Source organism: Carcharhinus amblyrhynchos, chromosome 2 (genome assembly GCF_965287045.1).
Source record: "Carcharhinus amblyrhynchos chromosome 2, sCarAmb.v2.hapA, whole genome shotgun sequence".
NCBI lineage: Eukaryota > Metazoa > Chordata > Chondrichthyes > Carcharhiniformes > Carcharhinidae > Carcharhinus > Carcharhinus amblyrhynchos.
The window spans coordinates 147,733,294-147,758,418 of NC_137325.1; the positions used below are offsets into that span (position 1 = coordinate 147,733,294).

The following is a 25,125-nucleotide window of genomic DNA, read 5'->3' on the forward strand; positions in this document are numbered from 1 at the left end:
CTCCCCTACTTTTGGGAAAAGATATTGACTATCTAGCTGATCTGTGCCCCTCATTATTTTATAGACCTCTATAAGATCACCCCTCAGCCTCCTACGCTCTAGAGAAAAAAGTCCCAGTCTATCCAGCCTCTCCTTATAACTCAAACTATCAAGTCCCGGTAGCATCCTAGTAAATCTTTTCTACACTCTTTCTAGTTTAATAATATCCTTTCTATAATAGCGTGACCAGAATTGCACACAGTATTCCAAGTGTAAGGGTTAGACAGGGTAGATTCAGAAAGAATGTTCCCAGTGGTGGGGGAGTCCAGAACTAGGGGTCAGAGTTTGAGGATAAGGGATAAACCTTTTAGAACTGAGGTGAGGAGAAATCTCTTCACCCAGAGGGTGGTGAATGTGTGGGATTCACTCCCACAGAAAGTAGTTGAGGCGAAAACATTGCCTGATTTCAAGAAAAAATTAGATATAGCTCTTGGGGCTAAAGGGATCAAGGGATATGGGGCGAGGGGTGAAAAATCCAGAATATTGAATATGATCAGCAATGATCAAAATGAATGGTACAGCAGGCTCGAAGGGCCAAATGACCACCTCCTGCTCCTGGTTTCTGTGTCTCTACGTTTCCATGTGCATTGTTTCTGACCCATTTGATGACAAAGAGTAAGTATTTCTGAGGTGCCACGCTGTGGGTTATTTAAACAAACCATTGCAGCTTTATTTACAAGGTATTGTCTGGTTGAATACCAACATGGAAGAGAGGTAAAATCCTGCAAATACCTCTGCTGACTTCACAGCACCTTACGTGACTAATTATACAAATACAAAATTACAGATTACAATACAGATCAGTTATTAACCTTCTACCTTCCAATGCTAGTTTTGTTCATTGACATTCTGAACCTACACTCAGGTTCCCATTCCCCTGTCAAACCCATTCAGAACTCAACAACAACATCTGCACAAATCCCCACCTTGGCCTGGACCCCTGTTGAGGTGCGACCCATCCGGCTTGTACAGGGCACAGCTCCCCCAGATCTGGACCCAATTCCCTCAGGAATGTGAAACTGTCCTTCCTGCATCATCTCTCCTGCCATCCATACAGCTGCACCATCCTCCCATTTCAAAATGTTGGCACAATGATTGGCACTGCTGCTTCACAATACCTGGGACTCAGGTTCGATTCACAACTTAGGTCACTATCTGTGTGGAGTTTGCACATTCTCCTCATGGGTTTCCTCCGGGTGCTCCAGTTTCCTCCCTCAGTCCGAAAGACGTGCTGGTTAGGGTGCATTGGCTGTGCTAAATTCTCCCTCAGTGTACCCAAACAGGTGCGGGAGTGTGGCGACTAGGGGATTTTCACAGTAACTTCATTGCAGTGTTAATGTAAGCCGACTTGTGACTAATAAATAAATATACTTGAGTAGGGAAATTTATCACCTTTCAGGTCAAACCTTTACATTTATTTCCCAGCTCCCTGGTATTGTTGCCTACCCTTGTTGATTGTGGTCTGTGAGTTAGGAACTTCAGGATCCAGTCACAGAGGGAGGTGCTGAGGCCCAGGGCACAAGAGTTTGGAGATGAGTTTCATGGGAATAATGGTGTTGAAGGTCGAGCTATAGTCAATAAATAGGAGTCTGACATAGGTGCCTTTGTAGGACATGATCCCGTGCTCATTATCCCCACGTCGCCGGTGCCAATTAGGCCCACAATCTCTACTCACCTTCCCTGCTCAGAAGGTCTAACAGCCATTTACTGACTCTCCACCTTGAACCAAGGAGGCAATGTACCAGGGATTGGCTCTAACACCCCCAGTAATACTATCTGGCTCAGGTCTGCAATCACAGCAAAGATCCTTTGATTTGATTTATTATTGTCACGTGTATTAGTATATAGCGAAAAGTATTGTTTCTTGCGCGCTATACAGACAACGCATTACATTCATAGTGAAGGAAAGGAGAGGGTGCAGAATGTAGTGTTACTCTCATAGCTAGGGTGTAAGAAACATCAACTTAACTTGAGGTAGGTCCATTCAAAGATCTGACAGCAGCAGGGAAGAAGCTGTTCTTGAGTCGATTGGTACGTGACCTCAGACTTTTGTATCTTTTTCCTGATGGAAGAAGGTGGAAGAGAGAATGTCCGGGGTGCGTGGTGTCCTTAATTATGCTGGCTGCTTTGCCGAGGCAGCAGGAAGTGTAGACAATGTCACTGGATGGGAGGCTGGTTTGCGTGATGAATTGGGCTACATTCTCAACCCTTTGTAGTTCCTTGCGGTCTTGGGCAGAGCAGGAGCCCATACCAAGCTGTGATACGACCAAAAGAAATGCTTTCTATGGTGCATCTGTAAAAGTTGGTGAGAATCGTAGCTGACATGCCAAATTTCCTTAGCCTTCTGAGAAAGTAGAGGCATTGGTGGGCTTTCTTAACTATAGTGTCTGCATGGGGGGGACCAGGACAGGTTGCTGATGACCTGGACACCTAGAAACTTGAAAGTCTTGGCCCTTTTCACTTCATTCCCGTTTATGTAGACAGGGGCATGGTCTTCTCTACGCTTCCTGAAGTCGATGACAATCTCCTTCATTATGTTGGCATTAAGGGAGAGATTATCGTTGTCGCACCAGTTCACCAGATTCTCTATCTCATTCCTGTACTCTGAGATCCGACCCACTACGGTGGTGTCATCAGCAACTTGAAAATCGAATTGGAGTGGAATTTGTCCGCACAGTCATAGGTGTATAAGGAGCATAGTAGGGGGCTGAGAACACAGCCTTGTGGGGCACTGGTGTTGAGGATGATGTTGGAGGAGGTGTTGTTGCCTACCCTTGCTGACTGTGGTCTGTGAGTTAGGAACTTCAGGATCCAGTCACAGAGGGAGGTGCTGAGGCCCAGGGCACAGAGTTTGGAGATGAGTTTCATGGGAATAATGGTGTTGAAGGTTGAGCTGTAGTCAATAAATAGGAGGCTGACATAGGTGTCTTTGTTATCTAGGTGTTCCAGGGTTGAGTGCAGGGCCGGGGAGATGGGGTCTGCTGTGGACCTGTTGCAGCCGTAGGCAAACTGTAGTGGATCCAGGCAATCTGGGAGGCTGGAATTGATTCGTGCCATGACTAGCCTTTCAAAGCACTTCATAACGATGGGTGTCAGAGCCACCGGCCGATAGTCATTAAGGCTGCTTGGTTTTCTTAGGTACTGGGACGATGGTCGTTTTCTTGAAGTAGATAGGGACCTCAGATTGTTGTAAAGAGAGGTTGAAAATGTCTGCGAATACCCCCGCCAGATCTGCACAGGATCTGAGTGCTTGCCCGGGTACCCCATCTGGGCTAGTCGCTTTCCATGGGTTGACCTTCGAGAAAGCTGCTTGACGTTTGTGACCTTGGATACATGTTCATCATGGGCTTCCGGGGTGGAGTGCATGCTCTCACTGACCTGCTGAAAACTGGCATGGAATGCACTGAAGTCATCAGGGAGGGGTGCGTTGGAGATGGTGATTTTCCATGCCTTCAACTTCTAGCCTGTTATGTCTTGCAGACCTTGCCATAGTCGGTGGGGGTCGGTGTGGCTAGCCTGGGACTAGCTTAGTCTGATACAGTCTTTTGGCATCTTTAATGGATCTCCTCAGATCGTATCTGGCTGTCTTGTATAGGTCAGGGTCACCTGACTTGAACGCTTCAAACCTGGACTTGAGCAAGCGGTGGTTATCCCTGTTCATCCATGGTTTCCAGTTGGGCAACATACAGATTGGCTTCTTTGGCACACAGTCTTCTACACATTTACTAATGAAGTCAGTTACTGTAGTGGCGTATTCGTACAGACTGGTCGCAGGGTTTTTAAATACTGACTCCAAGCAGCCCCTTAGGAGATCATCCGATTCCTCAGATCAACATTGCATGGCTTTCTTTGATGGATTCTCCCACTTCAGTTTTTGTTTGTAAGCAGGGAGCAGGAGCACAGCCGGACTGGATGGTGAAGTCTGTGAGGACCACTGTTCAGCGATAGGGCTCCTGCCTCGAAGTCAGAAAGCCATGGTTCCAGTCCCACTCCAGAGACCTGAGCAAAACCATCAGGGCTGATACTTCCAGCGCTGCACTGTCGGCGCAGAGGGGGCACCACACCATCGGGAGGGTCGATGCTGCCGAGAGGGTCGGTGCAGAGGGGATGCCACACTGCCGAGAGGGTCGGTGCAGAGGGGATGCCACACTGCCGAGAGGGTCGGTGCAGAGGGGATGCCACACTGCCGAGAGGGTCGGTGCAGAGGGGATGCCACACTGCCGAGAGGGTCGGTGCAGAGGGGATGCCACACTGCCGAGAGGGTCGGTGCAGAGGGGATGCCACACTGCCGAGAGGGTCGGTGCAGAGGGGGTGCCACACTGCCGAGAGGGTCGGTGCAGAGGGGGTGCCACACTGCCGAGAGGGTCGGTGCAGAGGGGGTGCCACACTGCCGAGAGGGTCGGTGCAGAGGGGGTGCCGCACCATCGGGAGGGCTGGTGCTGCCGAGAGGGTTGGTGCAGAGGGGGTGCCACACTGCCGAGAGGGTCAGTGCTGTCGGGAGGATCAGTGTAGAGGGGGTGCCGCACCATCGGGAGGGCTGGTGCTGCCGAGAGGGTCGGTGCAGAGGGGGTGCCACACTGTCCAGAGGGTCGGTGCTGTCGGGTGGGTTGGTGCAGAGGGGGTGCCACACTGTCCAGAGGGTCGGTGCAGAGGGGGTGCCACACTGTCCAGAGGGTCGGTGCAGAGGGGGTGCCACACTGTCCAGAGGGTCGGTGCAGAGGGGGTGCCACACTGTCCAGAGGGTCGGTGCAGAGGGGGTGCCACACTGTCCAGAGGGTCGGTGCAGAGGGGGTGCCACACTGTCCAGAGGGTCGGTGCAGAGGGGGTGCCACACTGTCCAGAGGGTCGGTGCAGAGGGGGTGCCACACTGTCCAGAGGGTCGGTGCAGAGGGGGTGCCACACTGTCCAGAGGGTCGGTGCAGAGGGGGTGCCACACTGTCCAGAGGGTCGGTGCTGTCAGGAGGGGCATTGCAGAAGGAGTGCCGCTCTGTTGATGTGCAGTCTTTCAGATGTATTAAACCTAGCCCAATCTCTCAGTTAGAGGTAAAGATTCTTAGCCATAGTTTTGAAGAGAGTAGGGGAGCTTTCCCTGGTAAAAGCAAATGACTGCTAATGCTGGAATCTGAAGTGAAAGCAGAAAATGCTGGAACATCTCAGCCAGTCTGACAGCATCTGTGGAGAGAGAATAGAGCCAATGTTTCAAGTCAGGATGATCCTTTGACAGTTAGAGTTCTGACGAAGGATCACCCAGACTCGAAATGCTGGCTCTATCCTCTGTCCGCAGATACAGTCAGATCGGTTGAGATGTTCCAGCAGTTTCTGTTTTTGTTGAGCTCCTCCTCGTATCCGTCAATATTTATCTCTTAACCAACATCAGTGCCTGTCTGCTCATTTCATTCAGAGCAATTTGTGGAACTGGCAGTGCACTTTGTGACTGCTGGGTTTCCCAAATTACAAATGGTATATCACAAACACTACACTGGCTGGAAAACAATTCCAGACATCCAGAGGTTGTGAAAAACACTTTGGAAATACAAACTTGTTTGTTTGTAAACCACAATTTGGCAGTGTATTTACTCTGGAGTCATTAGGGAAATCCTCAGAATCCAGTTGATAGCTATACGAGATGAAACCACTTGTGTACAGAAAACAACCAATCCACATCAGCAATGGGATCATCAGTTATTTCAGACTCAGGTGATTGTCTGTAGTGACAGGCCCAACATGAAGAGCTGGAGACAGGGGCTCACCTCGAGGTGATTCTAACAACCCAGTGCTTGAAGCAGCAACTGATCAGCCTGGTGTCTCCAAACCAGTTCACCCTCGCTTTGAACCGGATACAAAATGGGATCATTTCTCACAGAGACAGGTATCCACTTTTCTCTCAGTCTAGCTCCACGCCAACACTTGTTCTCCTTGCTGGAGCAAGTAACGTTCGGCATTCTGTTTCCTGGAAATTTGGGATTGTTGGTTTTATTCTATCGCTGGTGTTTCTCGGGGAATGAAAGGATTAAAATGTCATTCTCAGCTTTCTCTGCAATGTGGGGGAATTCTGTGTCACGTGTAGTATTTCTGTAGGATGTCAGAAAGTGATTAATACATTGGGTTAATGATCCTCAGCCTTGAGATGCTTTCACTGAGTGTTTTAAGAATTGAACAAGTCTTTCAGCTGGCCCATTAGGAGCTGGATGATAGGACGGTGACTTTGATATGTTGGATATCACTCTGAGATCATCTTCAAACTCGTGAAATAAACGGTGAACCTTTGTTACTTTGTTCCAGCTCACCAAACCGTGCAAAGATCTCACCCAGTTTCTCAATGCTTTGCTCAGTGGTGGCGGCTTTCATCACAACTTCTGGCCACTCAGAGTGCGCATCAATTATGACCAAGAACATGTGACCCTCAAATGGACAAGCAAAATCAGTCTGTAAGCGTTACCATGGCACCTCAGGTCATTCCCATGTGGTAAGTTCCTCACACGAGCACATGACTGACACTGAGCTGCTTTTTCCTCCATGGGCGTCAATATCTGGCCATCAAAAGTAAAATCAAGGAAGATTTTTCCAACTGGATGATGCCTGGTTGCCCTTTGTGCAATAGCTCCAGCAGTTTCTGTTACAAGTTAGGGGGAATGATCACAGATTCCCCACAAGAATCCTCCCTGGACTGGCAACTCCAGCTTTCTTTATGCATGTGGACTGAGATCAGGATACATCCCAGCTATCAATAATCAACACCTTGCCCATCACCGCATCATTTCTGAGATTTATTCACACTTGCAATGAAGTCACACATATGTTATCTATTTGGGAAAACAGACAATGTTGGGAACATGATATATATATAAAAATATAAACATATATAAAAATGATTTGGAGAAAATGTAACTGGATTGATTAGTAAGTTTGTGGACAACACAAAAGTTGGTGGATTTGCAGATAGCGATAGAACATAGAACATTACAGCGCAGAACAGGCCCTTCGGCCCACGATGTTGCACCGACCAATTAAGAAAAAACAATGACCCACTAACCTAAACCAATCCCTTTCCATCCATAAACCTATCCACGGACCTCTTAAACGCCCCCAAACTAGGCGCATCTACAACTGCAGCAGGCAGGGCATTCCAATCCCTCACCACCCTCTGGGTAAAGAACCTACCTCTGACATCCGTCCTATAACTACCACCCCTTAATTTAAAGCCATGCCCCCTCGTGCTAGCTTTCTCCATCCGAGGAAAAAGGCTATCACTGTCCACCCCATCTAAACCTCTAATCATCTTGTATGTTTCAATAAGGTCCCCTCTTAGCCGCCTTCTTTCTAACGAAAACAACCCCAAATCCCTCAGTCTCTCCTCATAGGACCTTCCCTCCATACCAGGCAACATCCTGGTAAACCTCTTCTGCACCCTCTCCAAAGCCTCCACATCCTTCCTATAATGTGGGGACCAGAACTGTACACAATACTCCAAGTGCGGCTGCACCAGAGTTTTGTACAGTTGCAACATGACGTTGCGGCTCTTAAATTCAATCCCCCTACCAATAAACGCCAAGACACCGTATGCCTTCCTAACAACCTTATCGACTTGATTTCCAACTTTCAAGGATCTATGCACATATACACCTAGATCTCTCTGTTCGTCAACACTATTCAGGGTCCTACCGTTAGCCCTATACTCTACACATCTGTTATTCCTGCCAAAGTGAATTACCTCACACTTTTCCGTATTAAACTCCATCCGCCACCTCTCGGCCCAGCTCTGCAACTTGTCCAAGTCTCTCTGTAAACTATGATACCCCTCTTCACTATCTACCACTCCTCCGACTTTGGTATCATCAGCAAATTTACTAATCCATCCTTCTATACCCTCATCCAGATCATTTATAAAAATCACAAACAGCAGTGGCCCCAAAACAGATCCCTGAGGCACACCACTTGTAAGCGATGAGGACCATCAGTTGATATAGCAGGATGTAGATCATTTGGATACTTGGGTGGAGAGATGGCAGATGGAGTTTAATCTGGACAAATGTGAGGTAATGCATTTTGGAAGATCTAAGACAGATACACAGTAAATAGCAGACCCCTTAAGAGTATTGATAGGCAGAGGGATCTGGGTGTACAGGTACACAGATCACTGAAAGTGGCAACGCAGGTGGAGAAGGTAGTCAAGAAGGCATACAGCATGCTTGCCTTCAGCCGGGGCACTGAGTTTAAAAATTGGCAAGTCATGTCGCAGCTTCATAGAAACTTAGTGAGGAATATAGTGTTCAATTCTGGTCGCCACACTACCAGAAGGATGTGGAGGCTTTGGAGAGGGTACAGAAAAGATTTACCAGAATGTTGCCTGGTATGGAGGGCATTAGCTATGAGGAGGGGTTGGAGAAACATGGTTTGTTCTCACGGGAACAACAGAGGTTGAGGGGCGACCTGATAGAAGTCTACAAGATTATGAGGGGCATGGACAGAGTGGATAGTCAGAAGCTTTTTCCCAGGGTGGAAGAGACAATTACTGGGGGGCACAGGTTTAAGGTGCAAGGGGCAAGATTTAAAGGAGATGTATGAGATGAGTTTTTTTTAAACACAGGTGGTGGGTGCCTGGAACTCGCTGCCGGAGGTGGTAGTGGAAGCGGATATGATAGTGACTTTTAAGGGGCATCTTGACAAGTACATGAATAGGATGGGAATAGAGGAATACGGACCCCAGAAGGGTAGGGGGCAGACTTGGAGGACTGAAGGGCCTGTTCCTGTGCTGCAATTTTTTTTGTTCTTTGTTCTAACACTGCTGAGAGGCATGTGAGCAGCAGGCAAACAGAAACACGATAACGCATTAACCTGGCTCTCTGACTGCTGATATTTTATGTCATATGAATGTGGTGACAAGGTCGCAATCTACTCGCAGCGAGTGAAGGTGTACCTTTATATGGCATAAAAACGGCTGTTAAGGTTGGATGATTTTGTCAATAAAGTGCAATGATAACCATTAGATACTAAAAATAATACACATTCTCCAACTGAGCATAGTTAAGCTTTAGCGCCAGTCAGTATTTGTGAATCAAATGTTCTCCGCCTGTCCTCCACTGAAGGTAAAATACGTGAAATGACAGCCCCGTTCCATAGGGTGAAGGGTCACAATGGCAACGTAGAGTTAAAATGAACCAATACTCCAGACTTCTATGAAGTATCCTTAACAGCCTTGCACGTTTCTTGGCATCTGGGTGTCCGATGCTAAGACTGTTTAATGCACAACAGATTATGTAGTGGCTTCAACAATTTGAGATAAAGCTGCCATAGTAGTTGCCCAGACTAAAAAAAGAGCTTAAATGCATCACGTTCATTGGACATGGAGCTTCCATCTTCTTTGGTGCTTTATGTAGGTTGATGGGCTCTTGATAAGAGAGGGGATTAAGGGTTATGGGGAGAGGGCGGGAAAGTGGAACTGAGCCACAACAGATCAGCCATGATCTTATTGAATGGCGGGGCAGGCTCGAAGGGCTAGATGGCCTACTCCTGCTCCTATTTCTTATGTTCTTATGTTCTTATCAAGCATGTGACCCAACTATTGTCTTTCCAGGCACAAAGCTCGTGCACTTAGAGTCAGAGAGTCATAGAGGTTTACAGCATGGAAACAGGCCCTTCGGACCAACTTGTCCATGCAACCCGTATTTTTTTTAAACCCCTAAGCCAATACCAATTGCCCACATTTAGCCCATATCCCTCTATACCCATCCTAACTATCTAAATGCTTTTTAAAAGCTAAAATTGTATCCGCCTCTACTACTACTTCTGGCAGTTTGTTCCAGACACTCACCACCCTGTGTGTGAAATAACTGCCCCTCTGGACATTTTTATATCTCACCCCTCTCGTCTTAAACCAATACCCTCCAGTTTTAGGCTCTCCTACTTTTGGGAAAAGATATTGACTATCTGCCTTGTCTATGCGCCTCATTATTTTATACAGCTCTATAAGGTCACCCCTCAGTCTCCTACACTCTGGGGAAAAAAGTCCTAGTCTATTCAGCCTCTCCTTAAAACTCAATCCATCAAGTCCCAATAACATCTTAGTAAATCTTTTCTGCACTCTTTCTAGTTTAATAATATCCTTTCTATAATAGGGTGACCAGAATTGCACACAAGTGCAGCCTTACCAATGTCTTGTGCAACTTCAACAAGACATCTCAACTTTTGTATTCAATGTTCTGACCAATGAAACCAAGCATGCTGAATGCCTTCTTCACCATTCTGTCCATCTGTGACTCCACTTTCAAGGAGCTATGAACCTGTACCCCTAGATCTCTTTGTTCTGTAACTCTCCCCAACGCCCTACCATTAACTGAGTAAGTCCTACCCTGGTTCAATCTACCGAAGTACATTGCCTTGCATTTGTCTAAATTAAATTCCATCTGCCATTTGGCAGCCCACTGGCCCAATTGATCAAGATCCCGTTGCAATTGGAGATAACTGTCTTCACTGTCCACTATGCCAACAATCTTGGTGTCATCTGCAAACTTACTAACCATGCCCTCTATATTCTCATCCAAATCATGAATATAAATGACAAATAACAGTGGATCTGGTACTGATCCCTGAGGCACACCACTGGTCACAGGCCTCCAGTTTGAAGAACAACTCTCTCCAGCCATCCTCTGGCTTCTGCAAGAAACCATTTTGTATCCATTTAGATACCTCACCCTGGATCCTGTAAGATTTAACCTGATGCAACAACCTACCATGCGGGATCTTGTCAAAGACCTTGCTAAATTCCTTGTAAACAACGTCAACTGCACTGCCCTTATCTACCTTCTTGGTTACCCCTTCAAAAAACTCAATCAAATTTGTGAGACATGATTTTCCACTCACAAAGCCATGCTGACTGTCCCTAATCAGTCTTTGCATCTTGAAGACATTTCAGCATTGCTTCTAGATTCTTCAAATGTTTCTGTTCACTTACACCAGTATTCAGAATATCGTCAAGATATCCACCGAGTAAGCCACTAAGAATCTGGTCGACTGATCGCTGAAATAAAGAAGCTGCTGACGTCATTCCAAATGGTCATCTTTTGTAGTGGAAAGCACAGGAATAGAAGCAGGAGTGGGCCACCAGGCCCTTCAAACCCGCCCTGACATTCAATACAATCATAGCTGATCCATGTCAACCTCCGCTCCTTCTCTGTGCCATTTCCCCATAGTCCTCTATTCCTCGATTGATCAAATATTGATCGATCAATCAATCAAGATTGACCACCTCCACTTAGAATACTTACTAAAGATCCAGCCTCCACCGCCCTTTGGGGCAGAGAATTCCAGAGATTCACCACCCTCTGTGAAAGGAAATTTCTCCGCACCTCAGTTTTAAATGACTGGTCCTTTATCTTGTCGCTATGTCCCCTTATTCGAGACTCTCCCACTAGTGAAAACATGTTGCCATCTACCCTGTCAAGCCCTCTGAGGATATTATATGTTTAAATAAGGTCACCCCTCACTCGTCTGAACTCCATAAGAAGTCTCAACACCAGATACATCACCTGATGAAAGGTCAGCACTCTGAAAGCTCGTGATTCCAAATAAACCTGTTGGACTTTAACGTGGTGTTGCGAAGCTTCTTACTGTGCCCACCCCAGTCCAACTCTGGCATCTCCACCTCATGGCTATCTTCTGAATTCCAAAGAATGCAGGACCGGACTACTTAGTCTCTCTTGGTAGGACAACCCAGCAATTAACCTGGTGAATCTTCTTTGGACTGCCTCCAATGTTTTTAAGGTAAGGGGGCCAAAACTGTACACAGTGTTCCAGGTGAGGCCTCACCAACACCCTATGCAATTGCAACAAAACCTCCCATTTGTTCAACTCCAACCCCTTTGCAATAAAGGTCAAAATGCCTTCTTAACTACTCACTGGAACTGCCTGCCAGAATTTTTGTGATTCTTGTGAACCTATGCCAAGGCCCCCATATTACTAGCCCAGAGACATTACCATAGAACATAGAACATAGAACATAGAACACTACAGCACAAACAGGCCCTTCGGCCCACAAGTTGCGCCGACCACATCACCTACCAACCTACAGACCTATCTATAACCCTCAATCTCATTAAACCCCATATACTCATCCAGAAGTCTTTTAAAAGACCCCAGCGAGTTCGCCTCCACCACCACTGACGGCAGCCGATTCCATTCACTCACCACCCTCTGAGTGAAAAACTTACCCCTAACATCACTTCTGAACCTCCCTCCCCGCACCTTAAATCTGTGTCCTCTCGTAGCGACCATTTCAAACCGGGGAAATAGCCTCTGAGAGTCCACCCTATCTATTCCTCTCAACATTTTGTAAACTTCTATCAGGTCGCCTCTCAACCTTCGTCTCTCCAGGGAAAAGAGTCCCAGCTCCCTCAACCTAACTTCATAAGGCATGCCTCCCAGTCCAGGCAACATCCTTGTAAATCTCCTCTGCACCCTTTCAATAGCTTCTACATCTTTCCTATAGTCAGGCGACCAGAACTGCGCACAATACTCCAAATGAGGCCTGACAAGGGTCTTATAAAGTTCCAGCATTACCTCCCGACTCCTAAACTCAATCCCTCGATTAATGAAGGCCAGTACACCATACGCCTTCTTGACCACCTCCTCCACCTGCGAGACCGATTTAAGAGTCCTGTGGACCCGGACCCCAAGATCCTTCTGCTCCTCAACACTACTCAGACTTCTGCCCTTAATAGTGTACTCGTTCATCCCGTTGGTTCTGCCAAAATGGACGACAACACATTTATCCGCGTTGAAGTCCATCTGCCACTTCTCCGCCCAGTCCTGCATCCTATCTATGTCCTGCTGCAACTTTTGCCATCCTTCCAGATCATCCACAACACCACCGACCTTCGTGTCATCAGCGAACTTACTTACCCATCCCTCCACTTCCTCATCCAGGTCATTTATGAAAATGACAAACAACAAGGGTCCCAGAACAGATCCTTGAGGCACTCCGCTGGTGACTGACCTCCATTCAGAAAAAGCCCCATCCACAACCACTCTCTGCCTTCTGCAGGCAAGCCAGTTCTGGATCCACAAGGCCAAAGGCCCTTGGATCCCATGCCCTCTCACCTTCTCAAGAAGTCTTGCATGGGGGACCTTATCAAACGCCTTGCTGAAGTCCATGTACACTACGTCCACGGCACTTCCTTCGTCAATGTGTTCAGTCACATTATCGAAGAACTCAACTAGGCTTGTAAGGCACGACCTGCCCTTGACAAATCCATGCTGACTATTCCTGATCATGTCAAACCTCTCCAAATGTTCGTAAATCTTGTCCCTCAGAAGCCTCTCCATCAGCTTACCAACCACTGAGGTCAGACTCACCGGTCGGTAATTTCCCGGGCTATCTCTGTTCCCTTTCTTAAAAATAGGAACTACATCCGCAATCCTCCAATCCTCTGGAACCTCTCCCGTCTCCATTGACGACGCAAAGATCATCGCCAGGGGCTCTGCAATCTCTTCCCTCGCCTCCCACAGTATCCTGGGGTACATCCCATCTGGTCCCGGCGACTTATCTACCTTGATAGAATTCAAAAGTTCCAACACATCCTCCTCCTTAATATTCACGTACTCAATCCTTTCCATCTGCTGCAAATCCATAACAAAATCTCCCAGATCGGCTTCCACCGTGAATACTGAGGCGAAGTACTCGTTAAGCACCTCCGCCATTTCTTCTGGTTCCACACAAACCTTTCCCCCCTCACCTTTTATCGGTCCTATCCCTTCTCTTCTTATCCTTTTACCTTTCACATATTTATAGAAGGCCTTGGGATTCTCCTTAATCTTACTCGCCAAGGTCTTCTCATGACCCCTTCTGGCTCTCCTAATTTCCCTTTTAAGTTCCCTCCTACAGTCCTTATACTCCTCAAGATCTTTAACATCTCCTAATTCCCTGAACCTCTTGTACACCTTCCTTTTCTTCCTGACTAGGTTCAACACATCCTTTGTGCACCACGGTTCCCTCGACCCACCAAAACCCCCTCGTCTCATCGGAACGTTGTCATTCAGAGCTCCAGACACACATTCCTTGAATATCTGCCACCTTCCTTCGGTACTTTTCCCTAAGAACGCCTCCTTCCAGTTTATTTGTCCAAGTAACCATCAGACTACCAAAGTGCTCTATCACTGGGATTGAATGCTGGCATGGTTCAATCCTAGGAATACAGAGTCTTTTCTGGCACTATGGATAAAGTACATTCCATTCTCCTGAGAATTTTTGCAGAACCTTCAGTGAGTCATTTTGACCATAAATAACTCAAAAGCAGCTGATGCCAGTCCCCAAGATATCTGTAATTGAGTGGTTTCACTCTACCTGTTGGTATTTCTGCATTGCCTCCTTCTCCTGTAAGATGCGACACAGTTCCTCATCGTCAGGTTTATAATCCTGGGGCACAGCGTATTCTGGTGGTCGGGGGTTGCTGCACATCTCACATCCTGGCCGGGTGGGTTTGTTTATGTAGGTACACGTGTCACATGCCCAGCCTGACTGCTACACAGAAAAATGGGAAAAAGAGGAAAATCTCAAAGCCTTTATCCTGTCACTAAAACAAATTGAAATAAAGCACAGGTTCTGTTAGCAGAATCAAACCTCACACACAATGGCAAGCCAATGAAAAGAACAACTGTTCCTTGAATCTGTTTTAGTCATCAAGATCAGCAAGGGAATGTTCCCTATTACAGGACATAGTGCAAAAATTTACATTCACACAGTGCTTCCCAAGCATTACCACAAGTTGAGGGCAGCACAGTTAGCAATGCTGCCACACAGTGCCAAGGACCCGGGATTGATTCCCGGCTCGGGTCACTGTCTGTGTGGAGCCTGCACGTTCTCCCCATGTCTGCGTGGGTTTCCTCCAGGTGCTCCGGTTTCCTCCCACAGTCCGAAGACGTGCTGGTTATGTTGATAGGCTGTGCTAAATTGCCTCTACTGTCAGGGGATTAGCAGGATAAATGTGTGGGGTTATGGGGATAGCGTTGGTGCAGGCTTGATAGGCCGAACAGCCTCCTTCTGCACTATACGGATTCTATAATTCAACGAGGTATACTCGTGAATAACGTAACAGCTGGTCAGAAACATGGTCAAAGTTGTGGGTTTTAAGGAAGGTCTTGAAGGGAGAAAGAGAGGTGGAGAGATTTAGGGAATTTGGGGTCCAGGCAGTTGAAGGTATGGGCATCAATGGTGAGATTATCCTCACTCATTCCTAAGAGGTATAACTGCCTCATTTCCCAACGAACCATCTCTAGTGTGCCTATTTCCTTTCTGTAACACAGATCCACGGAGATCAGTCACAGCCTGCCTGGTTTCCGACAGTACCTGTGTTGACGGGTGAGCGGGGGAAGCTTGCCAGGGTCTGCTCCACGTATCCTGCGATGGGACAGGCTGAAGTGACTTCAGTTCCAGATTGATGCACTGAGCAATATTGTTGATGTCCATCCTTCCATCCCTATCTTTATGTGCTGGTCGACCTGCTGAGACAGAGAAGGTTCATTTACACCCTTTGCGAGCAGGATTAGAGATGGACAACAAAGACTGGCCTGGCAATGGCGCCCACAGCCATTCATATAAAACGTATGGGTGGCCAATCTGTAAAGAAGGCAACTTTCACACCCATTCCAGAGGGAAGAGGCCCCTCTGACAGTGCGACACTCCCTCAGCACTGACCCTCTGACAGTGCGGCACTCCCTCAGCACTGGCCCTCTGACAGTGCGGCACTCCCTCAGCACCGGCCCTCTGACAGTGCGGCACTCCCTCAGCACCGGCCCTCTGACAGTGCGGCACTCCCTCAGCACCGGCCCTCTGACAGTGCGGCACTCCCTCAGCACCGGCCCTCTGACAGTGCGGCACTCCCTCAGCACCGGCCCTCTGACAGTGCGGCACTCCCTCAGCACCGGCCCTCTGACAGTGCGGCACTCCCTCAGCACCGGCCCTCTGACAGTGCGGCACTCCCTCAGCACCGGCCCTCTGACAGTGCGGCACTCCCTCAGCACCGGCCCTCTGACAGTGCGGCACTCCCTCAGCACCGGCCCTCTGACAGTGCGGCACTCCCTCAGCACCGGCCCTCTGACAGTGCGGCACTCCCTCAGCACCGGCCCTCTGACAGTGCGGCACTCCCTCAGCACCGGCCCTCTGACAGTGCGGCACTCCCTCAGCACCGGCCCTCTGACAGTGCGGCACTCCCTCAGCACCGGCCCTCTGACAGTGCGGCACTCCCTCAGCACCGGCCCTCTGACAGTGCGGCACTCCCTCAGCACCGGCCCTCTGACAGTGCGGCACTCCCTCAGCACCGGCCCTCTGACAGTGCGGCACTCCCTCAGCACCGGCCCTCTGACAGTGCGGCACTCCCTCAGCACCGGCCCTCTGACAGTGCGGCACTCCCTCAGCACCGGCCCTCTGACAGTGCGGCACTCCCTCAGCACCGGCCCTCTGACAGTGCGGCACTCCCTCAGCACCGGCCCTCTGACAGTGCGGCACTCCCTCAGCACCGGCCCTCTGACAGTGCGGCACTCCCTCAGCACCGGCCCTCTGACAGTGCGGCACTCCCTCAGCACCGGCCCTCTGACAGTGCGGCACTCCCTCAGCACCGGCCCTCTGACAGTGCGGCACTCCCTCAGCACCGGCCCTCTGACAGTGCGGCACTCCCTCAGCACCGGCCCTCTGACAGTGCGGCACTCCCTCAGCACAGACCCTCTGACAGTGCGGCACTCCCTCAGCACCGGCCCTCTGACAGTGCGGCACTCCCTCAGCACCGGCCCTCTGACAGTGCGGCACTCCCTCAGCACCGACCCTCTGACAGTGCGGCACTCCCTCAGCACCGGCCCTCTGACCGTGCGGCACTCCCTCAGCACCGACCCTCTGACCGTGCGGCACTCCCTCAGCACCGACCCTCTGACCGTGCGGCACTCCCTCGGCACCGACCCTCTGACCGTGCGGCACTCCCTCGGCACCGACCCTCTGACCGTGCGGCACTCCCTCGGCACCGACCCTCTGACCGTGCGGCACTCCCTCGGCACCGACCCTCTGACCGTGCGGCACTCCCTCGGCACCGACCCTCTGACAGTGCAGCACTCCCTCAGCACTGTAGGATTCTATGCAAAACCTATGATCCAGGCGGGTTCCATAAAACACTCCCAGTTTCTGACCTGAACCATAACAATTCTACGATTCTATGAATGACATGTTCAGTGACACTCAGCTAGTCTGACAGCACCTATAGAGAGATAATGGGTCATCCAGACTTTAAACGTTAGTTAGCATGTGTGAAGGGAGAATAGAGCTGACCTGTTAAGGTTTTCCAGCAGCGTTTGTTTCAATTCCAGCATCCACTACGTGCTTTTATGGACATGTTTAGTAAAAGGACAAAGAAGAACACAGCACTGGAGCAGGTTCTTCGTCTAGTTGCCCTTTAAACACCGCTATTGTATCTGCTCCCACCACCTCCCCCGGCAGCAGGTTCCAGAAATTCACCACCCTCTGTGCAAAAAGCTTGCCTCACACATCTCCTCTAAACTTGCACCTTAAACCTACGTCCCCGAGTACTTGACTTTTCTACCCTAGGAAAGAAAGGAAGAGAGTTTTTCTCGTCACCTTTATTGACAGGCAGCTTGCTCGGTAACGTGCTGTATTTTCTCTTCTCGTCTTCCAGGCTTTCCCTCCTCTGCACATTGATGCCTGTCTCAGCGTGTACCATAACAGCCAGGGCTTGGTCGTCCTCGTACTGGCGCCGCAGCAAACCGCCCAACTTTGCCGACAGCAGGTATAGGAAGGCAGAATCTCCATCCTTCTTCACACCATACGAGCACAGCGTTCGGTGATCTACTGCGAGGCACTGGCCAATAATCCAGCGCTGAACTAGAGGATGGAATCCAAAATCCCGGAACACCTGACACACACAATAACGGCATTTAGATAGCACTTTTAGCAAGAGGAGGCCTCAAAGCTGCTTCACAGCAACATTTCCAAACACAATACAGAGACTTGGTGATCAAAGGCCAGAATGGGATTGATACACGGCTATGGGGAGAGAGCGGGGCAGTGGGACTAGTTTGGGGATTGATTCAGGGCTATGGGGAGACAGCGGGGCAGTGGGATTAGTTTGGGGACTGATACAGGGCTATGGGGAGAGAGTGAGACAGTGGGATTAGTTTGGGGATTGATACAGGGCTATGGAGACAGAGAGCGGGTCAGTAGGATTAGTTTGGGAATTGATACAGGCTTTGGTGAGAGAGTGGGGCTGTGGGATTAGCCTGGGGATTGATACAACAACTTGGATATATACTAGTTAAGTTATGAAGAGAGGGTGAGTAGGCTCAGGTTGTTTTCTCTGGAGCAGAGAAGACTGGTGACCTGATTGACGTGTTCAGATTATGAAGGGCATGGACAGGGTGGAGAGGGAGCGGCTGTTCCATTTAGTTGAAGGGTTGGTTCTGAGGGGACACAAATTTAAAGTGAAGGGTGGGAGGTTTACGGAGTGTTTGAGAAAAAGCTTTTTTACCCAGAGGGCAGTGACAGTCTGGAAAGCGCTGGTGGGGAAGGCAGTGGTGGAGGCGGGATGCCTCACATCCTTTAAAAGGTACCTGGATGAGTCCTTGGCATGCCGTAATATTCAAGGCTAAGGGCCAAGTGCTGGCAAGTGGGATTAGGTGGGCAGGTCAGCGCTTTTCGTGCATCGGTACAGGCTCGATGGGCTGAAGGGCCTCTTCTGCACTGTAGTAATCTGTGATGTAGCATCTCTAACGTAGTTAAAACATTCTGAGGTTTCACAGGCAACACTTGATACCAGCCACTGGAGGAATTAGGGAGGATTAGGTCAGATGATCAGAAGCTTGGTCAGAGAGGTAGATTTTAAAGAGGGCTTTAAAGCTGGAAAGTGATTGGAGGGACTTAGCGAGGATTAGACCTTGGGCCTGGCTAACTGCAGGTTTGGCTGCAAACACAATGGAGCGATTACATTTAGATATGCTTAAGTGGACAAAAATAGAGGGGCATCGATACAGCATAGGGTTGTGGCATTGCAGAAGAGTGTGGGTCAGTGAGCACAGGAGGGGACGGGGGGGGTCAGTGAGCACAGGGGGGCAGTGTGGGTCAGTGAGCACAGGGGGGAACGGGGGAGGGGGCAGTGAGCACGGGGGGAACAGGGGGGCAGTGTGGGTCAGTGACCACGGGGGGAACGGGGGAGGGGGCAGTATGGGTCAGTGAGCACGGGGGAACGGGGGACAGTGTGGGTCAGTGACCACGGTGGGAACAGGGGGGCAGTGTGGGTCAGTGACCACGGTGGGAACAGGGGGGCAGTGTGGGTCAGTGACCACGGTGGGAACGGGCAGTATGGGTCAGTGAGCACGGGGGAACAGTGGGGCAGTGTGGGTCAGTGACCACGGTGGGAACAGGGGGGCAGTGAGCACGGGGGGAACAGGGGGCAGTGTGGGTCAGTGAGCACAGGGGGGAATGGGGGGGACAGTGTGGGTCAGTGAGCACAGGGGGGGAAACGGGGGCAGTGTGGGTCAGTGAGCACAGGGGGGAAAACGGGGGCAGTGTGGGTCAGTGAGCACAAGGGGGAAAACGGGGGCAGTGTGGGTCAGTGAGCACAGGGGGGAACAGGGGGGGCAGTGTGGGTCAGTGAGCACAGGGGGGAAAACGGGGGCAGTGTGGGTCAGTGAGCACAGGGGGAACGGTGGGGGGGAGGCAGTATGGGTCAGTGAGCACAGGGGGAATGGAAAGCAGTGCGGGCCACTGAGCACGGGGGGGTGTGGAAGAACGGGGCACAGTGTGGGTCAGCGAGCACGGGGGGGGAACAGGACGCAGTGTGAGTCAGTGAGGGAATAGGGGAATAGGATTTGGTGCGAGTTAGGACATGGGCAACAAGTGGAAGCATCTGCTCTATATCTACCCGATGCACTCTTCCCTAATCTTTACAGACCCTGATCAGCTTTCAACACCTGACCCGTGTCTGGTCACAGCGACCTCTGTACCTCAGTTGCAGAGAGAGCAGGTACCTGCTGCTTTAGAGTAGAGACAGTTGCATAGGGGAAGACCTTCACGACAATAGTGGCAGAAGAGGCGGCATCCTCCACTCCAACTCTCATACTGAAGGGAAAGAGGAGGAACAACAAGACTTTAGAAAAGGCCAGACTCCCAACCGCAGCCAAGCGGGAACGCACTGCAAAGCACCCCAAACTTTCACCTGTTCACCAGGCCAACATCTACAGAATGATACAACTCAGATGGTGCTGATTTAGCGCAACACCCTGCACACGTTTTCTAACACACTGACTTGTTCCTGTTGAATTTTGGAAGATTTGGAAAACATCACCCTCTTTACCACAGATAAATTGTACACCCACATCTGGTATATTCAGCAATGAGACAGATAATTAGGGGAAAGTTTCCTGAAGTTATACAGTCAGCATCTATGGAGGTTGCTAATTCAGAACACTGCCTCACCTAAAGTCAGGCAGCCCACACACACAGATGGGTGGCCAGTACCAGCTCTTGCCCAGAGTTATCAAATTAGTCTCACCACATTGCTCCTTGTCCAATAGCTCTGCAACTATTTCCTCCTGAAGTATTTATCCAAATCCGTTGGAAAGTTGTTATTGAATCTGCTTCCATTCCCCTTTCAGACAGCTCCTCCCAGAACACAATAACCCAAGGTGCAAAAACTGTCTTCATCTCTCCTCAGAGTTGTAAATTATGCTAATCTGTGCCCTCGCGCTACTGACCCTCCTGTTACACTATCATAATCTTTTCATCATTTTGAACATCTTTGACTAAAACATGACTGGAAGCATCGTGATAGAAATGCAAGCTTGTTCTTTGGGATTGGCAATGTCCTGTGGATCACAGGGAATGATGTGAATGAGCAGCTACCTGATCTGCTGGTTAGGATAGGCAGCCTCCTTCATCCAGATACTGAGACACACTTTCCGCTTTGCCAGACTCATAGCGCACTCTGAAGATGCAGTGGAATCACCGGCTTCTATCGCCCGGGCAAGTTGCTGAATCAGATCCTCTAGCATTAGAAATAAGTAAAAACATATCACACAAGACGAATAAATTCAGGTTTAACAACATTTCCACTTGACAGATACACAGTAAAGTTAGATACAGAGTAAAGATAAAGGGTTAGGTACAGAGTAAAGCTCCCTCTACACTGTCCCCATCAAACACTCCCAGGACAGGTTCAGCACAGGGTTAGATACAGAGTAAAGCTCCCTCTACACTGTCCCCCCATCAAACACTCCCAGGACAGGTACAGCACAGGGTTAGATACAGAGTAAAGCTCCCTCTACACTGTCCCCATCAAACACTCCCAGGGCAGGTTCAGCACAGGGTTAGATACAGAGTAAAGCTCCCTCTACACTGTCCCCCCATCAAACACTCCCAGGGCAGGTTCAGCACGGGGTTAGATACAGAGTAAAGCTCCTGCTACACTTGGTGAATGAGGACTTGGTGGATGATGAGTCTGGGAAAGGGTGTGTAGATAGTTTGAGTCATGTTGAAATCAAAAAGGAGGAAGTACTGGGATTCTTGAGAAACATTAAGGTAGACAAGTCCCGAGGGCCTGATGGGATATACCCTACAATACTGAGAGAGACAAGGGAGAAAATTGCTGGGGCCTTGAGAGAAATCTTTGTATCTCGCTGGCTACAGAGGTGGTCCCAGAGAACTGGAGAATAGCCAATGTTGTTCCTTTGTTTAATAAGGGTAGGAAGAATAATCCAGATAATTACAGGCCGGTGAGCCTTACATTAGTGGTAGGGAAATTATTGGAAAGGATTCTTCGAGACAGGATTTATTCCCACTTGGAAATAACATATCAGCGAGATGCAACATGGTTTTGTGAAAGGGAGGTTGTGTCCCACAAAATTGATCGAGTTTTTCAAGGAAGTGGCGAAGATGATTGATGAGGGTAGGGCAGTGGATGTTGTTTACATGGACTTCAGTAAGGCCTTTGACAAGGTCCCTCATGGCAGACTGGTGCAGAAGATGAAGTCGCATGGGATCAGAGGTGAGATGGCAAGGTGGGTACAAAACTGGCTCAATCAAAGAGAGGGAGTAGCAGTGGAAGGGTGCATTTCTGAATGGAGGGCTGTGACAAGTGGCGTTCCTCAGGGATCAGTGCTGGAAGGGATGATATTGGAGCCAAAGAGCAGAAAGTGGAATCGTTGTGGGTGGAGATTAGGAACAGCAAAGGGAAGAAGACGCTGGTGGGTGTCGTCTATAGGCCCCTGAATAATGATCTGGAGGTGGGGTGGGCTGTTAGCGCGCAAATAAGTGCGGCGTGCAGGAATGGGACGGCCGTAATTATGGGGGATTTCAATCTGCATATTGATTGGTTGACCCATGTTGGACGCAGTGGGCTCAAGGAGGAGTTCTTGGAATGCTGCCGGGATAGTTTCCTTGAACAGTGTGTGTTGGAGCCGATGAGGGAGCGAGCTGTCTTGGATCTGGTGTTACGTAATGAGGCGGGTAGAATCAGGGACCTTGCGGTGAAGGATCCTCTTGGGGAGAGTGATCATTGTATGGTGGAGTTTCTGGTGCAGATGGAGGACGACAAAGTGGGTTCCCGGACACACGTCCTTTGTTTGAAAAGAGGGGAGTACGGTAGGATGAGAGAGGAATTGGCGAATGTGGACTGGGGGAGCGCGTTGGAAGGTAGGTCTGCTGAGGAGCAGTGGAGGATTTTTAAGGAGATCTTTCTTGGTGCTCAGCAGAAATTTATTCCAATGGTCAGAAAGGACCGTAGGAGGAGAGGTAATCAGCCGTGGATAATGAAGGACGTGAAGGAAAGTGTTAAATTAAAAGCGGAGGCGTTTAGAGTAGCTAAGAGTAATGGGCGAGAAGAGGATTGGGAGAGGTTTAAATGTCAACAAAGATTGACAAAGAAATTGATAAAGAAGGGTAGGAGAAACTATGAAGCTGGGCTAGCGCTTAATATAAAAAAGGATAGCACGAGTTCTTATAAGTATATAAAAAGGGAGAGGCTGGCTAGGGTGAACGTTGGACCCTTAGAGGATGAGAAGGGGGACTTAGTGGTAGGGGATGGGGAAATGGCTGAGGTCTTGAATAACTCTTTTGTTTCGGTCTTCACGGAGGAGGACGTGAATAATTTGCCGGGTGTTAGAGATGGAAAGGTGGTAGGACTGGAGGGTCTCGATGACATTACTGTTACTAGAGAGGTGGTGCTCGACAGACTGGAGGGGCTGATTGTGGACAAGTCCCCAGGACCGGATGGAATGCATCCGAGGGTTCTGAAAGAAATGGCGGAGGTGATAGTGGATGCCTTGGTGGTTATTTTCCAGACGTCGCTGGATTCCGGGGAAGTGCCAGAAGATTGGAAAGCGGCTAATGTTACGCCGTTGTTTAAGAAGGGTGCCAGGCAAAAGGCGGGGAATTATAGGCTGGTTAGTTTAACATCTGTTGTAGGTAAAATGTTAGAATCCGTCATCAAGGAGGAAATAGCGAGACATCTTGAGGGGAATTGCTTGATAGAGCAGATGCAGCACGGTTTCGTTAAGGGGACGTCGTGTCTGACAAATTTACTTGAGTTCTATGGGGATGTGTCTAGGGCGGTGGATAGAGGAGGGCTGGTGGATGTGGTCTTTCTTGATTTTCAGAAGGCGTTTGGCAAGGTACCTCACAAGAGGTTATTGCAGAAGGTCAGGGGACATGGAGTTGGGGGTAGGGTGTTAGCGTGGATAGAGGACTGGTTGTCAAATAGGAGGCAGAGAGTGGGGGTCAATGGGTGCTATTCGGATTGGCGGTTGGTAACTAGTGGAGTGCCCCAGGGGTCAGTGCTGGGGCGTCAGCTATTTACCATTTATACAGATGATCTGGAGGAGGGAACCAAGTGTAGAGTGTCGAAATTTGCTGATGACACCAATATTGGTGGAAAGGCAAATTGTGCGGAGGGTGTGGAGAGTCTGCAGAAGGATCTAGATAGGCTGGGCGAATGGGCCAGGAAATGGCAAATGGAATTTAATGTTGGCAAGTGCGAGGTGGTCCACTTTGGTAGGAATAATGGTAGGAAGGATTATTACTTACGTGGAGAAAAACTGCAGCAGGCGACGGTGCAGAGGGACCTCGGGGTCCTTGTGCATGAGTCGCAAAAACCCAGCTTGCAGGTGCAGCAGGTGGTCAGGAAGGCTAATGGGATGCTGGCCTTCATAGCGAGGGGGATTGAATATAAAAGTAGGGAGGTCTTGCTGCGGCTATATAGGGCATTGGTGAGGCCGCAGCTGGAGTACTGTGTGCAGTTTTGGGCGCCGCACCTGCGCAAGGATATTTTGGCCTTGGAGGGAGTGCAGAGGAGGTTTACTAGGCTGATGCTGGAGTTGAGGGGGTTGAGCTATGAGGAGAGGCTGAATAAACTAGGCTTGTACTCGTTAGAGTTTAGAAGAATGAGGGGAGATCTCATTGAGACATATAAGATGATGAATGGGATGGATAGGATAGAGGTGGAGAGACTCTTCCCGCTCAGAAAGGACAGTAGGACTAGGGGGCACAGCCTCAAGATAAAGGGGGGGCGGTTTAGAACGGAGTTGAGGAAGAACTTCTTCACTCAAAGGGTGGTGAATCTCTGGAATTCTCTGCCTGTTGAAGTGGTGGAGGCTACCTCACTAAATATTTTTAAGAAGCGGGTTGATGGGTTTTTGATAAGAGAGGGGATTAAGGGTTGTGGGGAGAGGGCGGGAATGTGGAACTGAGCCACGACAGATCAGCCATGATCTTACTGAATGGCGGGGCAGGCTCGAAGGGCTAGATGGCCTACTCCTGCTCCTATTTCTTATGTTCTTATCTTTGCTATTTGTAATATACATATATAAACTGATTTGGAGGAAAACGTAACTGGATTGATTAGTAAGTTTGCAGATGACACAAAGGTTGGTGGATTTGCAGATAGCGATGAGGACCATCAGAGGATACAGCAGCATATAGATCAGTTGGAGACTTGGGCGGACAGATGGCAGATGGAGTTTAATCTGGGCAAATGTGAGGTAATGTATTTTGGAAGGTCTAATACAGATGGAAAATATACAGTAAATGACCAAACCCTGAAGAGT

The 25,125-nt window shown here is 49.3% G+C and overlaps 1 protein-coding gene across 2 annotated transcripts in view; it reads right to left on the minus strand.

The window, feature by feature from the left end:
- shrprbck1r (sharpin and rbck1 related) overlaps positions 1 to 25,125 on the minus strand; it is a 62,134-nt gene that overhangs the window by 24,617 nt on the left and 12,392 nt on the right. Inside the window, exons 4-8 of one of the 2 annotated variants that reach the window (XM_080214122.1) lie at positions 20,930 to 21,071; positions 20,056 to 20,146; positions 17,651 to 17,945; positions 15,380 to 15,531; positions 14,378 to 14,554 (exon numbers count right to left, since the gene is read on the minus strand). In XM_080214122.1, coding sequence (XP_080070248.1) covers positions 14,378 to 14,554; positions 15,380 to 15,531; positions 17,651 to 17,945; positions 20,056 to 20,146; positions 20,930 to 21,071 — 857 coding nt within the window. Of the gene's footprint in view, positions 1 to 14,377; positions 14,555 to 15,379; positions 15,535 to 17,650; positions 17,946 to 20,055; positions 20,147 to 20,929; positions 21,072 to 25,125 lie in introns of both variants that reach the window. The other variant, XM_080214113.1, reaches the window with a different exon arrangement.